This window comes from Nelumbo nucifera, chromosome 6 (genome assembly GCF_055504915.1).
Source record: "Nelumbo nucifera cultivar China Antique chromosome 6, China Antique-T2T, whole genome shotgun sequence".
NCBI classification, from domain to species: Eukaryota; Viridiplantae; Streptophyta; class Magnoliopsida; order Proteales; family Nelumbonaceae; genus Nelumbo; species Nelumbo nucifera.
In genome coordinates this window covers 67,149,323-67,165,661 of record NC_142654.1, presented here as the reverse complement: position 1 = coordinate 67,165,661, position 16,339 = coordinate 67,149,323, and the positions used below count along the sequence as shown (strand labels likewise).

Sequence of the window (16,339 nt, the reverse complement as noted above, 5' to 3'; positions counted from 1 at the left end):
TTACTGTTCAGTCCACTTCTTAAATTCTTAGTTCCACCGTACAGGTGGGATGAATCTTGATCCCTCATCCCACTCGATAAAGTGTGACTCTCAACACATATCACCCGTGTATTGGAAATATCTTAATACCCAATGCATCGTGAGATATGCATGAGCACCAATGTGAGTTCGCAAGAAAAATTCTTTAACTGACGTAAAACATCTTACATCGAACCATTAAAAAGTAACCGTTTGAATTTCGAAAACTATGCATGAAATAATGGAGTTTTACATCAATTTTATTGATGTAATATTTACATTGATAGTCGATGTAAAACTCTGCTTTAATGAACTTTTACATTGATTTATGATATAAAACTCCACTCCATCTAAACTATGCAAAATTCATCTATAGTGGAGTCTTGTATCGATTATAATTATACACTCATTCCAAACATGGACAAAATCAAACCGGTATAAATATTTACATCAATTATATTTTACATCAATTCTAAACACAAGCTCAGTTTGGAAGGAGTACAAATGCAAATATATAGAGCGTAAAACCTTGTATTTTGTATGTATAAATATTATACATATTTGTATTTACATTCTTTCCAAATTTCAAATCCAGCTTTAGGCTCCATTTAAAAGGAATACAAATAGAAATATGTAAAGTGCAAAACCTTATATTTTGTATGTATTTAATTGTACATATTTATATTTGTACTCCTTTCAAATTAAACTTTAAGCTTAATTTTAAAAATGTACAAATACAAATATATACAATATAAATACATATTTATATTTATATTTGTATTCTTTCTAAAATATATATCGAGATTTAGGCTCAGTTTCAAAAGAGTATAAATACAAATACATACGGTATAAATACATACAAAATAATAAATACTCCTTCCAAACTGAGCCTTAGAAAATTTATATTACACGTCACACGTGTAATGCGAGGTCGACGGAGTTTCCGTGTCCGGATTTTCTACCCATAATTCTCTACCGACACCAATACGCCACTCTAACGGCCTTCAATTGCATCGTACTGTAGGTAAGCCGTGGACAACGGAGAAGGTGCTGGTTTGGTAAACGCGTAGACGGTAATGATGACAAGTACTATTCTTCTACTTATTTCTACTTGCCTTTCTCACTGCTCTAATCAACAAATCCAAAGCAAGCCGAGCTTTTTTTTAAAAGTAGAACTTTCTCGGTCATCCTTAAATCTCTCTCTCTCTCTCTCTCTGTAATAGCTATATCCATGGAGGAGACTAACGGAATCCGCGGAAACTCCGTTAACGCAGGCGAAGAGCCGACGGTATTCCGGGCAAAAGAATCTTCGCTGTTGCAGGCGGTTACGGCTCTCGCCATTTGGCTGGGCTCTATCCATTTCACCGCCGCATTGGTTATCACCGCATTCTTCCTTCCTACTCACCTAGCTTTCTTGTGCGTACTCAACCTCTTCTCCTTTTCCTCCTTCTCCGTCAGCCTTTCTCACCCTTTATCCCATCCTGATTTGCCCCTGCCCCCCTTCTTTCTGACACCCTTTTTTTCAGGATTTTTGGTCTCCTCCTGTTTTTGATGGTACTTCCTATTGACGATAGAAGTAAAGTAGGTCGAAGATTGGCAAGGTACAATCGGAGTCGTTTTCCCCCTATTTTTCTTAAATTAAGTTTGATTGAATAACCTTTTTTTTTTGTAATTCTATTCTATGGTGTGTAATTTTATATGAACGAATTTCAGGTATATCTGTAACCGTTGCTGTGGATATTTTCCGGTGACGCTGTATGTAGAGGATATGAAGGCGTTTGACCCCAATCAAGCTTATGGTATGTGTTAGCTAGATCAGTGTGATCTAGCTAGATCACACTGATTTTCTATTCTTTTTGGCCTGCCCGATAGACCTGGATTCTCGACTACGACTGGTGTTAGCTAGATCACACTGATTTTTTTCATGGCGGACTCTACTCATCTGGGCGACTGGGCCAGTGAGCTAATATGCGGTTGGCCTAAACAGTACATTGTACAGATAAACCATGGATACCATAGCTTTGTGTAATGATAAAATCCCGCGCTGACAAGTGTGAAAATGCAAATACAAGTCTGGGAGTAGTTTGTGAAAATATGCTAAAGGTTAGGTCTGTATCCACCGTCCAATTCACCCCTCGCAAGATCCCAGATAGCCGGTACCAACATGGGGATATGGTGTTTTGTGAGAGGAAAAGGAGTAAAGATAAGAGGAATGACTTACAATATTCTCTATCAGGTAGCAATCCTTTGGTTAGAGCTTTACCTACGACGAGAAGAGAAGGCGAAATCTTACAATGGGCAGAATTTACCAGACCACAACAAAATTGTAGGAACATATCAAAAAACTTTCATTCACTAAAAAGGAGAATAAGGGTACAATGCATCGCAAGAAAACAAAATTATAAATATAGGAAGCGTCTAAGAATACACTGGGTGTTTTATCGCTTCAGCATTTTCTTGGAATACTCTTCTTTTAGTTTCTTTCATCCTGTATTTGTTAGAATGAGTTTGGTATAGGCCATGTGGCCGGCATCTAAATACCCTTGTGGGTAAAATGAACTAGGTTGTGAGTCATGTTCAAGAATATTAGGTTTGTTTGGTTTGTAAACAAAGAGAACATCCAGTATGTAGGCCTACTGGTGTCTTTTTTTTTATTATTAACAGAGCGGCTTCATTTATTTACCGATAACCTTACATAAGGTTGAGAGGCCGAATTGTAGCTAATAATTACTTGGCCTTTGCATGAAAAAATGTGAACAGATGAGCTAACTGATTAAGGTTTCTATGTACATGAGCAAAAGAGATAGATGGGAAGGATGTTATTATAGGGCATATTTGGTATGCTTCACACCTCACGAGCACGATATTCTTCATACTTGCACCTTTTGGTACATTATTCACACCTTGCGTTGAAAAACAGTTCAGGCCTTACACCTCAAACATCTACAAAATAAAATCACTGGTTAGAACATTGTTTACTTTGATAACTCAACTGAGTCCTACCAGAATGGCAGGCTTGGTACCAAATCATTTCAATTCCTGGTCTTAAGTGAATTGTCCAGTGAATCAATAATCAATGCTTCGAATTGTGAATATGTGATGTCTTGGCGGGAGGTCATTGGACTATTCATGCTATCATCTGTTCATCTCCTTAAGAGATTTCTTTGTTGCAAAGCTACCCATCAGGTATCTGGGTAAGGCATTTTTTGTTTTTTGCTTCTGTATGACTTAAGGATTTATTCTTTTTTACTACCTTGTATGTACAACACCTAGATGATGGATAATCTTGATATCTTTCTATCCACATATTAAAAAAAAACTTGAAATCTTTCTTAGTGACTCCAAGTCTCCAACACCTTCTGCAGTCTTTGGGTATGAACCACATTCGGTTTTGCCAATTGGAGTTGTTGCTCTTGCGGACCTTACGGGATTCATGTGTCTCTCAAAAATCAAAGTTCTAGCAAGTAGTGCTGTATGATTTCTACCTTTGATGCCTTTAGGTATGATTGGGACCTTTTCACTATTTTCTTCTTTATTCATATTTGTGGAAAATGACCAGGTTTTCTATACACCATTCCTGAGGCATATATGGACCTGGCTGGGGCTTACCCCTGCAACGAAGAGGAGTTTTACCTCACTTCTGGAAGCTGGTTATAGTTGCATCGTAGTGCCAGGTGGGGTGCAGGAGACATTTCTTATGAAGCATGGATCAGAGGTCTGTTTGCATCTCTTCTTTGGATTATTGGAGGATTAAGTGGTCTTAGGGTTTGTTTCAATGATTTCTTTCAACAAATTAAATCTGACTTGTTCTTGTAGTCTTTCTTGTCATTCATACAACAATCTTTGTGCAATTTTTAAGCAGCCAAAACTGCAATCTTTGTGCAATTTTTAACCTTTTCTGTTGTACATAGTCAAGTATTTGCAAATCTCTCTGATAATCTCTGCTTTGCCTTTTTCCCCTGGCTATCACAAGTGAAAATAAAATAGCCCAGATGTTAGGAACCTGCCTAACTCAGGGCTCTTCGAGGGGCCAACCTCCTGAATTCTTGGAAGAAGAGAGAGGAGAGAGGAGAGAGGAGAGAGAGAGAGAGAGAGAGTTTAATGTTGAAAGAATCAATGCTCTATTCCTTTTCTGCTCTACTACTTATAGTTTTACAATCTTGATTGTCTTTCTGTTACAGTTGTTACAAGTGGATGGTTAGTTGTGCTGACGTGGCCTCCTCTTGTAAAACTGATTAACTGCCTTCTGTTGGTCTGTTCCAACAGTCTTGACAATCCCCCCTTCCTTTAGAGCGACCTTGCCCTCAAGGTCTAATGTAGGGAAATTTGATTGCAGATCTAAGTAGGATTCCCAGGTTGCATCCTCTTCCAGAAGGTTAAATCAAACAACTAATGCCTCTGGTATGACTCTGCCTCCCCTGTGCGCCCATCTGAAATCAATGATGCAGGTTGGCTCAGTCTGCACTTGTCCTTCTTCTGAAAATATGGGAAGGGTCGCACTTGTAATGACTCCTGACTTTGGCCCCTTCTTTAGTAAGGAGATATGGAATACAGGGTGCAGTTTGGATGTTGCCAGAAGGTCCAGTTTGTAGACCACTGATCCTATTCTCTCCAGGATTTTAAATGGGCCAAAATAGCGCGGGCTGAGTTTGTTCCACTGTCGGTTTGCAACTGAAATCTGCCTGAAAGGTTGTAATTTGAGAAACACCCAATCACCTACTTCATATTGGACATTCTTGTGGTGTTTATCATAGGTGTGTGCTTCATCCATTGCTGTGCCTGTAAGAGATGATGTCTCAGTTCCCTTAGCACTTCATCCCGTTGCGTTAGTTGTTCTTCAACGACCGCTACTGTGGTGGTTCCTTTTTCATGAGGAAGTAGAGGGGGAGGGTCCCGACCATATAAAGATCTGAAGGGTGTCATCCCCGCGGCGCTATGGAAAGTGGTGTTGTACCACCATTCGGCCCAGTGGATCCACTTCATCCATTGTCTTGGTCGATCTCCCGTGAAGCATCTTAGATATGTTTCGAGACTCTTGTTAACCGCCTCTGTCTATCCATCAGATTGGGGGTGGTAGTTAGTTGACTTGAATAGTTTAACCCCGTGTAGGCGGAAAAGCTCAGCCTAGAAATGGCTCATAAAGATAGGGTCTCTGTCTGATACAATTGAGTTGGGGAGCCCATGTAGGTGCACAATTTCCCGGGGGAATAATTCAGCAACTATGGCTGCTGTAAATGGGTGTGATAGAGGTAGGAAATGACTATATTTTGTCAGTCTATCTACTACCACAAGGATAACTGTTTTGCCGGCAGAAACGGGCAATCCCGTGATGAAATCCATTGATATATCATCCCAGACTTGGGTTGGTATTGGGAGTGGTTGCAAGAGGCCTGCTGGTGTTGTAGTGGCTGACTTGTTTTGTTGGTATACTGCACACCCAACTATGAAGTTCTGGATAGATGTACGCATGCCTTTCCAATGAAATTGTGTGGCAATGTGCTTTTGTGTTTGTAGGATGCCGGAGTGGCCACCCGTGGGTGAGGCATGGAATAATTCCAGGAGCTTCCTAAGATGAGCAGAGGCTGTCGGGATCTCCAGGCGTCCTTTTAAGAAGAGTAGATCATTCTTAATTGTGTACTCGAGGTGCAGTGAGGGATTTGCCAATACTTGGGCCTTCAACTGTTGTAACTCCTTATGGGATTGGGCTTCTTTTCGCAGTAGATCCAGGAGTGGAAAAGTTGGGGAAGATACAAGTAACTGAAATGACTGTGGGTGCCATGAGAGGGCGTCCGCCACTCGGTTAGCAGCCCCTGCTTTGTATTCAAGTCTATAGTCGTACCCCAGTAGCTTGGATATCCAGTGTTGCTGTTATGGGGATAGAACTGATTGATCCAATAAGAACTTCAAACTTTGATGGTCGGTCCGAATTGTGAACCGTCTACCGATCAAGTAGGTTCGCCAACGTTGGACTGCTAAGACTATTGCTATTAATTCTCGCTCATAAACTGATTTGGCCCACTTTTGTGATGTTAAGGCCTTGCTGAAAAAGGCTAGTGGTCGCCCCTCTTGCATGAGAACAGCCCCAACGCCTTGACCGGAGGCATCACACTCAATGATGAAATCTTTTGTGAAATCAGGCAGTGCTAATGTTGGAGGACTCGCAACTGCCTGTTTCAATTGCTCAAAAGCTTGTTGGGCCTGGTTTGACCAGTTAAAAGTGTCTTGTTTCAGCAATTGGGTCAATGGGGTAGCTATTAGGCCGTAGTTTTTGATGAAGCGACAGTAGTACCCGGACAGTCCCAAGAAGGCCCTCAATTCTTTCACACATTTGGGTTGCGGCCAGCCCAGTATACTGGAGATTTTATCTGGGTCAGCCGCTACAGTCCCCTTTTCTACAACATGTCCCAAGTAGTGAACTTGGTTTTGTCCAAAGGAGCACTTGGACTCTTTAGCGAACAACTGGTGGGCCTCAAGTGTTGCAAGGGTGACCTGTAGATGGTTCAGATGTTCCTCCCAATTGGGGCTGTAGACCAATATGTCATCAAAGAAAACAAGGATGAACTTATGTAAATATGGTCGGAATATGTCATTCATCAATGCTTGAAATGTGGCTGGAGCATTGGTCAGCCCAAATGGCATGACCCGGAACTCATAGTGGCCATCGTGTGTCCTGAAAGCTGTTTTGTGAACATCCTCCCTATGTACCCTTATTTGATGATACCCAGCTCGTAAATCCAGTTTTGAGAATATGGTGGCTTGACTGAGTTCATCAAGCAGCTCATCAATGACTGGTATTGGGAATCGGTCTTTAATGGTGATGCTGTTAAGGGCTCTGTAATCAATACAAAACCGCCACGTCCCATACTTGTTCTTGACTAATAGTACCGGTGAAGAGAATGGGCTGTATTATCCCTTGCTTAAGCATATCTTGAACTTGCTTCTCGATTTCAGATTTCTGAAAGTAAGGGTATTGGTAGGGTCTTACATTGGTCGGGGTTGATCCCGGCATGAGGGGGATGCGGTGGTCATGCTCCCGGCATGGTGGCAGTCCTTGGGGTTCGTTGAACACGTTGCCATAGTGCTGAAGGAGTTGTTGTAGGCGGCTTTGGAAGTCTCTAGGCCCATCTGGGCTGCTGTTAGCTAAGGATGGCCTGGTCCAATTTGAGTCCATGTGCATGAATATGGGCTGATCTGGATCTCCTCTTTGCTTTGTCAGTGTTGCAAGATTGATGGGCCTTGGGCCCTTGCATGTTTTCCCTTGTAGATGGACTGTAGAGTTTCCTGATGTGAAGTCCATGGTGAGACGGGCCCAGTTATAGACCACGGGTTCTAGCTGTCTTAACCATTGAAGCACCACGTCCGCTCCACTGAGATGGAGAGGATATAAGTCCACCGCAAACTGATGACCCCGAATCTTTAGTGGTAGGCCCATGCAAATGCTATTGCAAGATAGGCTGTTACCGTTGGCCACATGAATCGTAAAGGCCGTTGTTGGTTGAACCGGAAGTCCCATTTTATCCACCAAGACTTGAGTTATGAAGTTAAGGGAGCTGCCACTGTCTATGAGGATTGACACTTGGCGTCCTAGGATCAGCCTTGTAACTCTCATTGTCTGAGGGGATGCAAGTCCCGTAAGGGCTTGTAAGGATATTTCAGGCATGCCATTGGATTGTATTTTCCACCTTGGGTTAGATTCTCCACAACTGGTGATGTCGTTTTCCTCTTCGGCATTTGTTTGGAGGAGAAACACTTGTTGTTTCTTGCAGCGATGGCCCGGCCCAAATTTCTCTTCGCCGTTGTAACAGAGACCTTTGTCTCTGCGGGCTTGCATCTCTGCCCAGGTCAGCCGTTTGAAAGGAACCAGTGGGCCTGGGCCTAATACTCCTTCCTCCTTGTCTGGTGCTGTCATCCTTTCTTGCTCCCTTCTTGCTCCTGGACCCCATGGTCGCTACACCTTTCTTGCTCGACTGAACTTGTCCTCATACAATCTAGCTAGTGCTGTCGCATTGATGATCGAAGTGGGCTGCATCGCTTTCACTTCCAGTCGCAGTTCTTCTTTTAGGCCACCGACGAAGCTTCCCACCAACGCCTTCTCCGTCCACCCTTGGACTCTCACGGCCAGCCTTTTGAACTCCATCTGGTATTCCTTTACTGATCCCACCTGTCGCAACTTTGCCAAATTTTCATCAAGATCTTCGAACCCAGATGATCCAAAACGGATAGTCATGGCGTCCGTGAAGTCTGCCCAAGTTTGACGAGGGTGCCCCCTTCAGTACCATTGAAACCAGAGGATAGCTTCCCCTTCAAGATGTGCAGAAGCCAGAGCTACCCTATCTTGCCCCAGTGTTTCATGGTAATCAAAATACCTTTCGTCTCTGAGAATCCAGGGAGTTGGGTCGCCGCCTGAGAAGATGGGGAAGTTGATTTTGGCTGTTCTTATTGCTGCCCCTGTTCTGCGGCTGTTTTCATTGCTGCGCTCTTCTTGGCTTCGTCTGTCAATGTTCGTTGCCCCCTGCTCCAGTTGAAGGAGGAGAGTAGTGAAGCCTTCCTTCATTTCTTTGAGATCTGAAGATATTCGATGGATCTCTACCTCCATCTGATCCACTCGGGTGTCTACTGACGTGTTTCTTGTGTTGGTCATGCTGGCTCTGATACCAAATTGTTAGGAACCTGCCTAACTCAGGGCTCTTCGAGGGGCCAACCTCCTGAATTCTTGGAAGAAGAGAGAGAGAGAGAGAGAGTTTAATGCTGAAAGAATCAATGCCCTATTCCTTTTCTGCTCTACTACTTGTAGTTTTACAATCTTGGTTGTCTTTCCGTTACAGTTTCTGTTACAGTTGTTACAAGTGGATGGTTAGTTGTGCTGACATGGCCTCCTCTTGTAAAACTGATTAACTGCCTTCTTTTGGTCTGTTCCAGCAGTCTTGACACCAGATATGCATTATAAACTTTGGTTTGTCTGACATTCCGTTTCTGATAAACTGGGACAAATTCCAAATAAAAAGATGAAAATGCCATATCTATCACTGTAATAATCAATACATGGGCACCTTTTTCTCTTGAAACAAGCAACTTTTGGCCATAGTTAGGGTTCTCCCAGTTTGTCTAAAATGGGATGTTCCTGGGTAAGTTTTACATGCAATTTTTCTTGTTTAGTCTAAAATGGAATGCCCACTTTTCTGGTTATTTGAGAGGGGTATTCCCTTATGTGATCTTAACGTTCTTACTTAAAGAACATCAGTTTCCCTTTTCAAATCATTTTTTGTTTTCCTATTTGGCAACTATAAGTTGAATTCATCAGGCCTTGGTTTTTTTCTTCTCCTTTTTAATTGTTCTATGTTTAATTGCTGTTTTGTAGATTGCCTTCATCAAGTCAAGAAAAGGGTTTATTCGCATAGCTATGGAGGCAGGCCGACCTTTGGTTCCAGTTTTCTGCTTTGGTCAGGTATTGATCTTTAATATTGGAAACCTATGCATTATGCTTTGTTATTTCCGTTCTATCCTTTACATTCTATGACCAAATCCCCTCCCACTATGTTTGGTACTTCGGTATGGGCTTGGATCTGCTACCCACTAGATGTTCCCACATCCCTACCCATGGAACGTTACAGCTGCACATTGGGAATATTCCCCTTGTCATTCATGGGAGATATTCCCAAAACATTGTGGTGTTCTGTGGGTAGGGATGTGGGAACAGTTTGTGGGTAGCAGATCCGGAGTGCTTTGGTATCCAAAGGGGTTAGTGATGAGGAAGGATTTGGCATGTGTGTTTTTTTTGTGCATTTTATAAATCTTCTGATATATCTTGGAATTTCAATTTTTTAGGAACATATGTGACGTGAAGCCTGTTAGCCTTTCTGATTCCCCTAGTTAGTTTTTGCTCAAAAGCATCTTATCAAGTTATCCTTAAACAACATACTTCCTCTTGCATACCAAAAGAGTTCCTTCACAAAAAGATATTGCCAGCTAGTGCTTTTTTTTCCAGACATGAGGTGAATTAGCTTCATCATTTACCAAAAGAAATATAGTTAAGAGGATGTAAATTGTGACCCATTCCAGAAAACTATCACTAAAGTATGAATCTAACCCCATAAGAAAAACCCTCCTAACCCCTAGTTTGGCCTGCATATATCGGTGTTGCATGGATGTAGACATGGGGAACAACATCTGATGTATGCCTTGGGAGTTTGACTTGGCAAGACGAAAAAACAAAAACTCTTAGGCATGTATATAGAAAAGTATAAACTATTGAAGGATATATTATACCCATGGGAAAATGTTTAGAAATTTGGAGATTCCATTAAGTGTTGGGATATGATGCATGTCTGACATGGACAGTCATTTGGAGATTCCATCCAACACAGGCATGTATGCAATTGAATTGAAGTTTATCAGGATCCATTTTATTTGACCATTCCTTCTGAAGATATTTGAGTGGATTACACAGGCATGTTCCAGAAAATGCAGCCTCTCAAATATGTCTTCTCATGTTTTATTCTTATCTGAAGTGGACAAAGAATGAACAATTCATTTCAATAGTGTTTCTTCTATTTGGTCTAATCTGTGCCCTTCCAATGTATATCAAAGACCTTCAGGGCCGCTCTTATGGGCTTAGTAGGTGGTGCCATGTGGAATGTGGCAATACTGATGATATGAGAGCTCAGAAAGTAAGAAACAAGATCGATTTGAAAAGCATACTTCCATCATGTGTATGGGATTGCCAAATATTACCTTTGCGGTTTGTTCTGCATACTGCTTAGTGGAATCTCCAAACACTTAATGGAATCCAAACTTCTAAACCTTTTGACTGTCCATGTCAGACATGCATCATATTCCAACACTTAATAGAACTCCCTGTGTGTGTTTGTGTGTGTGTGTTTGTGTGCATGTGTGCATTGTAACTTTGTTCATTTTGTGAAGTGCAGACAGATGTCTACAACTGGTGGAAGCCAAGTGGGGAACTGTATTTGCGACTGTCTAGAGCTATAAAGTTCACTCCAATCATTTTCTGGGGAGTATTTGGGTATGTAACATATATATTTAGCATCTTCTCCAAGAATTCTTTTATCTTTTCATCTATTCTTTGATGATTATATTGAGTCACTGGAAGATGTCAAAATTCTTTAGAGAAGAGAATAAAGCATAACGGGATTAAGCAGTGGCTCATTTGGATGCTATTTGGTAGCACAGCATCCATGTCCAACCGCCCTCTCTCTATTATCAATCTAGATAAAGGATCTGATACGAAATACTCCTGATCCATGCTGACAATGTTATCTTTGTCACCCACAAGTAGACCTATTTATGAGAATACCTTGTTTAGCAAATTTTAACCAACCATAATCCAACTCTGAGATCGTGCATGTTTTTTAAATTGAAAACCAACTAGCAGGGGAACCCATATTCTTTTCCATGCATTGGGTCTTGTTGTTTGAATTTGCCACACGGTAGAGGGCAATAGGCAAATTGGAATTAAAACTGCAAGCAACCCTTGTCAAGGCACTGAGAATTAGGAGGAAAAAGGATACATGGCATAATAAAATTGTACATGTTAAGCCAACGGGTACTGTTGATATGACCAATGAAAACATTCTAGAGAGAAAAACTTAACATCATCCCTTGAGAGAGACAAAAGCAATTGCATACAATTCTTTAACTATAGATTGTTTGATATACTTCTTTTTATAGACAATGAAATTCATCTATTGGTTTTATTTTCTCAGATCACCACTACCATATCGAAGACCCATGCATGTTGTGGTGGGCAGGCCCATTGAGCTGAAAAGAATTCCACAACCAACTATGGAAGAGGTAAGAACACTTCGGACCCTCTGTTCCTATTGATACTGAACGTAAATAAGTTAGTGTAGTCTTTGTCAGGTTATTGTTTATTTCTTTCAATTTGGCATATCATCTGTTTCTTAGCAGTGGTTTCCCTTGATGGTAATCAAGGGGAAAATTGACATATAAATGCTGTGTGGGCTTAAAGCTTGCTGCTAGAGGTTTTCTGTCACATTGGAAGGCTGGTATGCAAGATCTAAATGATGATGGATGGGCCATTCCGATCAGCGAAATTTAATGCCCTGCACGAGATGTACCGTTGTCTCCAACCCCCTTGGCACAATAATGTGTTGGGATGCACATGTGAGTAGGTGTATAGAATGAGGAGTGAAAGAGAGTCCCACATTGGAAAGACACAAGAAGTGCAAGGGACTTATATACAGGAGTGGCCCATAACCCAATAACTTGGGTTTTTGGGTTGTAAGTGGTGTCCATATCTTGTGTACAAGTCTGATGCAAGTTATGTGTGCAAGACCTCTGTTTTGGCGACTCCTCATGGTTCGTGACTCCCTACAAGGCCCCAACATAATGGAATTCACCCTTTCTGACAAACGATAGAACGATGGTGGTTTAAATGAAACACAAGCAAATACCTGGGTTGTCGGATCAACTGCAACTACACTGTCTACACTTGTCAAAAATAGTAAAAATAAAAAGAGGAATGAAAGAAAAGAACAGTCAGAAAGAGAAACAATATAGTGAAACAGCCTTTATCTGGAAGGTATGCCGGACTGCTGGTTTTATCAAAAAGCTCCAAGTGTTGCGCCATACCTTTCTGAGTCATGGCCTTTTCTCCGGTCATAACTCATAAATTAAACTACTTGCTCATGCCGCTAAACCCTGTAATCTTACACCATCACTAGAAATGTTATAGGCAACAGAAAACATCTCCGGGCCTGTTTGGTTTACACTGGAATTGGAATCGAAATCTTCTGGAATTGAAATCAGAATAATCCATTCCCATAGTCTGTTTGGTTCAGACAGGAATGAGAATGGAAATTGAAATCAGCAGGAATGGGATTTTATTCTCAAGGGAGGGGCAGGAAATGGCTATTTCCTCAAATGAGGAATGCCATTCCAGCAAGAATGGGAATGGGATTCTGATTTCATCCAATTATTCTGATTCCAGACCCCTATTCCAACGAAGGACCTCCCATCAGTATTGTTTTGACTGCTGCATGTCGATTGGTTAGTTGTGCTGAAAACTAGGCTGTGTTTGGTTGCAATGCAAATAAATTTGTATTGATGCAAAACTATGACAGTGCAAATGATTTGAGTGTAAATTCTGACCTATTTTTTGTTTCAAATTTTAGCTTATTTTGTTTGATTGCAGTGCAAATAAAGTAAATTAAGACATGAAGCAAATAAAGTAAAACCCAAAACAAAATTAAACAAGAATTTACATTTTTTTCATTTGCACTCTTATGCATTTGTACTAGTGCAAATAAAATTGCACTGCAACCAAATGCAGCGATAAAGTTGTCTGCCACTGCCACATAATGGGCTATAAAAAAAATTTGTCGCACCACAAATATGCGACTTACATCTGTCAAGTGTTAACTAACATTCTTTTCTGTTGGGCGGGCAGGTGAATGAGGTGCATAGCCGGTTTGTAACAGCTCTTGAAGAACTTTTTGAGAAACACAAGGCTAGGGTGGGCCATGCTGATCTTCAATTGAGAATACTTTGATAAGTGCATTTCCTTGGGTTTGCAGTCTCATCCATTTTTAAACATGTATAATTTCAGATGTAATTTTTTGTGAAACTTTATATTAAAATCTCAAAAGCTTCCTCATTGATCTTTGTAACTATTCACGGCCCCTAGAAAGCTGTCCAAGCTAGACTGTGGTATATATAGAAACTTTTAAGAGAAGGAAGAAAGTAAAAGCCCCAGATTGCACTGTTGCAGCGTAGTGGTTTAGGCTCGGTTTGGAAGAACAAATACAAATATATACAGTACAAATACATACAAAATACATTGTTTTGCACTCTACATATTTGTATTTGTATTCCTTCCAAACATGAGCATTAGGTGAGAAAAAGCAGCCCTCGCTTTGTTTGTTTGTGCGTTGTTTTTTAACCGGATTAGCCCTAATTGGCCCCGTTCTTGAGGGTCCTTTAGGCCTCTACGTACATTACCCCCATCCTAACCTGAAGATGAAGGAAGATTGCTTGTGTATATCCAAATTAAGATGGTGTGATCGACAGCTCAGCGCCATATAGGTGTTTAATAGAAAAAAGGTCAAAAATTATGTTTAGTCGAACCGTTTAAATTGAAAAACGTGTCTCTTAATTTCTGGAGCAACAAAGACGTAGCTGCATGCACCTCACTATATTATTTTAGTTTTTTTTTTCAAAATTTCAGAGGGGGGGCTTTTTATGTGTTTTAATTAATAAAAGAATTTCTTAAAAACACCTCACTCTTTATATTATTTTAGTTTTTTTTTCAAAATTTTAGAGGGGCTTCTTATGTGTTTTAATTAATAAAAGAGTTTCTTAAGAACACCTTTAAATATATGTATAGTTTATCTGAATGTAAAAGATACAATACCATATGTACATGTATCGAAAGTTTGAACCTTCGGCCAACAAGGCATGTATAAGTTGTTTTTGACGGTCATGGTATATATAATTAGTTTCTCAAATGTATAAAACGTATAGGGTATAATTCCTTTAGGCTGTGTTTGGAATATTATTGGTGTATTTTTACACTGATAATGTTTTATACTGAACCGTGAAAGTGATCGTTGCTTTTTGAAAAATGTGATGGGTGGAAGAGTATAAAGTTTTACATTGATAAAATCGATGTAATATTTATATTAATTATCGATGTAAAATTTTATGCTTGATGAGATTTTACATCGATTCACGATGTAAAACATTATTCCATTCAAATTTCATATCGATTCTTGATTTACATCAAAAGTTGTGCCGGGGGGAAGGGGGGGTTCTTGTTATTACAACATGTACTTTGATAACTCTTGTTATTACAACATGTATATACTTTTTGTTATTACAACATGCATATACAACATGTATATACTTTTTGTTATTACAACATGTATATACTTTGATGTCACTTAACATCAAAGTACAAATAACTTTGTTATTACAACATGTATATACTTTTTGTTAAAAGTTCAAAAGTTGAGGGGGGAGGGGGGTTCTTTTGTCACTTAAGAAAGTTTGGGGTGGATGATTTAATGACGATTAGGATGTTGACAATCAAAATTAGAGTTCGATTTGCTCCTCACATCACTTAGACTTATAAGATGTTCTCAATGCCATGCTGTAAGGTTGGTGTGAGGCATGTTCTATTAGGAACAAATCTGAATTCCAAAATTTAGCACTCATTGGCTGTGGAAAAAGCCAAATGGGAGTAATGTCTAATTGATTTTTTTTTTCTTTTTGTGAGAAAAAAGATCGTGGATGGCCCGTGCAAAGTGTGGGCCATGCCATGTTGGCCCACGGGCTGTTATGGGCCGTGCCGCCCTCCCCGGTGAAAAATTTGGGGGTCGGCCCGGCATAGCCCAGGCCCATGCGGGCCTGTGTCGTGCCATGGGCCGGGTTGGCCCATGGATCGAGCCTTGGGTCAAGTCGAGTCATGCATTGGGCCGAAGCTATTTATTTAAAAAAATGACAAAAAACATAAAATTTTAATTTTTATATGAATTTTGTGTATACAATTGCTTATATATACAATAATTAAATAAATTAGTATAATAAAATAAAAAACTATTTATTTTATTAATATATTATATACTATATATTATTATGTAATTATAATTTATATAATATTATATAAATATATATAAAAATTAGAGGTGTAAATTGGGTCATGCCGCTTGCGGCCTAGCATGACGATCAACGAGTCATGCTGGGATGGGTTTTAGGTCGACGGGCCAGCATGACACGGCACAACCGAGCGGACCGTGTTGCCCGTAGCCTGGCCCAACACGGCCCATATATATTATTTATATATTTATATAATGTTATATAAATTATATTTATATAATGTTATATAAATTATAATTATATAATAATATATAGTATATAGTATATAGTATATAGTATATAGTATATAGTATATTAATAAAATAAATATAATTTTTATTTTATTATATTAATTTATTTAATTATTGTATATATAAGCAATTTTATACACAAAATTCATATAAATTTAAAATTTTAAGTTTTTTGTCAATTTTTTTTAAATAAACAGCTTTGGCCTGATGCACGACCCGACCTAGCCCAAGACTCGACCCACGGACCAGCCCGGCTCACGGCACGGCCCCGCACGGGCTTGGGTCGTTGGCAGTGCCAAGCTGGCCCCCAAAATTTTCACCAGGGAGGGCGGCACAGCCCGCACTTTGCGCGGGCTGCAAGCAACATGACCCGCTTGGTCGTGTCATGCCGTACCAGCCCATGGACCTAAAACCCTAAGCCCAGCATGGCCCGTAAATTATCGTGTCAAGCCATA

At 40.2% G+C, this 16,339-nt stretch overlaps 1 protein-coding gene across 2 annotated transcripts; it reads left to right on the top strand.

Annotated features, from left to right (window-relative positions):
- Positions 1-966: 966 nt before the first annotated feature.
- On the top strand, positions 967-13,746 carry LOC104606873 (diacylglycerol O-acyltransferase 2D). 2 transcript variants are annotated; one of them, XM_010272287.3, is made up of 10 exons: positions 967-1,091; positions 1,242-1,434; positions 1,545-1,619; positions 1,732-1,817; positions 3,384-3,490; positions 3,578-3,733; positions 9,377-9,463; positions 10,944-11,041; positions 11,742-11,829; positions 13,448-13,746. In XM_010272287.3, exons 2-10 carry the CDS (start codon positions 1,250-1,252, stop codon positions 13,547-13,549), a joined length of 984 nt encoding a protein of 327 aa, XP_010270589.1. In that variant the 5' UTR covers positions 967-1,091; positions 1,242-1,249; the 3' UTR covers positions 13,550-13,746. The 2 variants fall into 2 exon arrangements, with proteins under 2 accessions (XP_010270589.1, XP_088746167.1); XM_088890041.1 differs by lacking the exon at positions 13,448-13,746 and adding an exon at positions 11,947-13,432 and having other exon boundaries at positions 1,080-1,104.
- Positions 13,747-16,339: the final 2,593 nt, after the last annotated feature.

Excerpts from the sequence above, each read along its gene's own strand:
- LOC104606873 (XM_010272287.3), top strand. The coding sequence starts at position 1,250 with ATGGAGGAGACTAACGGAATCCGCGGAAACTCCGTTAACGCAGGCGAA. Across the intron at positions 1,435-1,544 it reads CCTACTCACCTAGCTTTCTT|GATTTTTGGTCTCCTCCTGT; the intron begins GTGCGTACTCAA and ends CCTTTTTTTCAG. Across the intron at positions 11,830-13,447 it reads CACAACCAACTATGGAAGAG|GTGAATGAGGTGCATAGCCG; the intron begins GTAAGAACACTT and ends TTGGGCGGGCAG.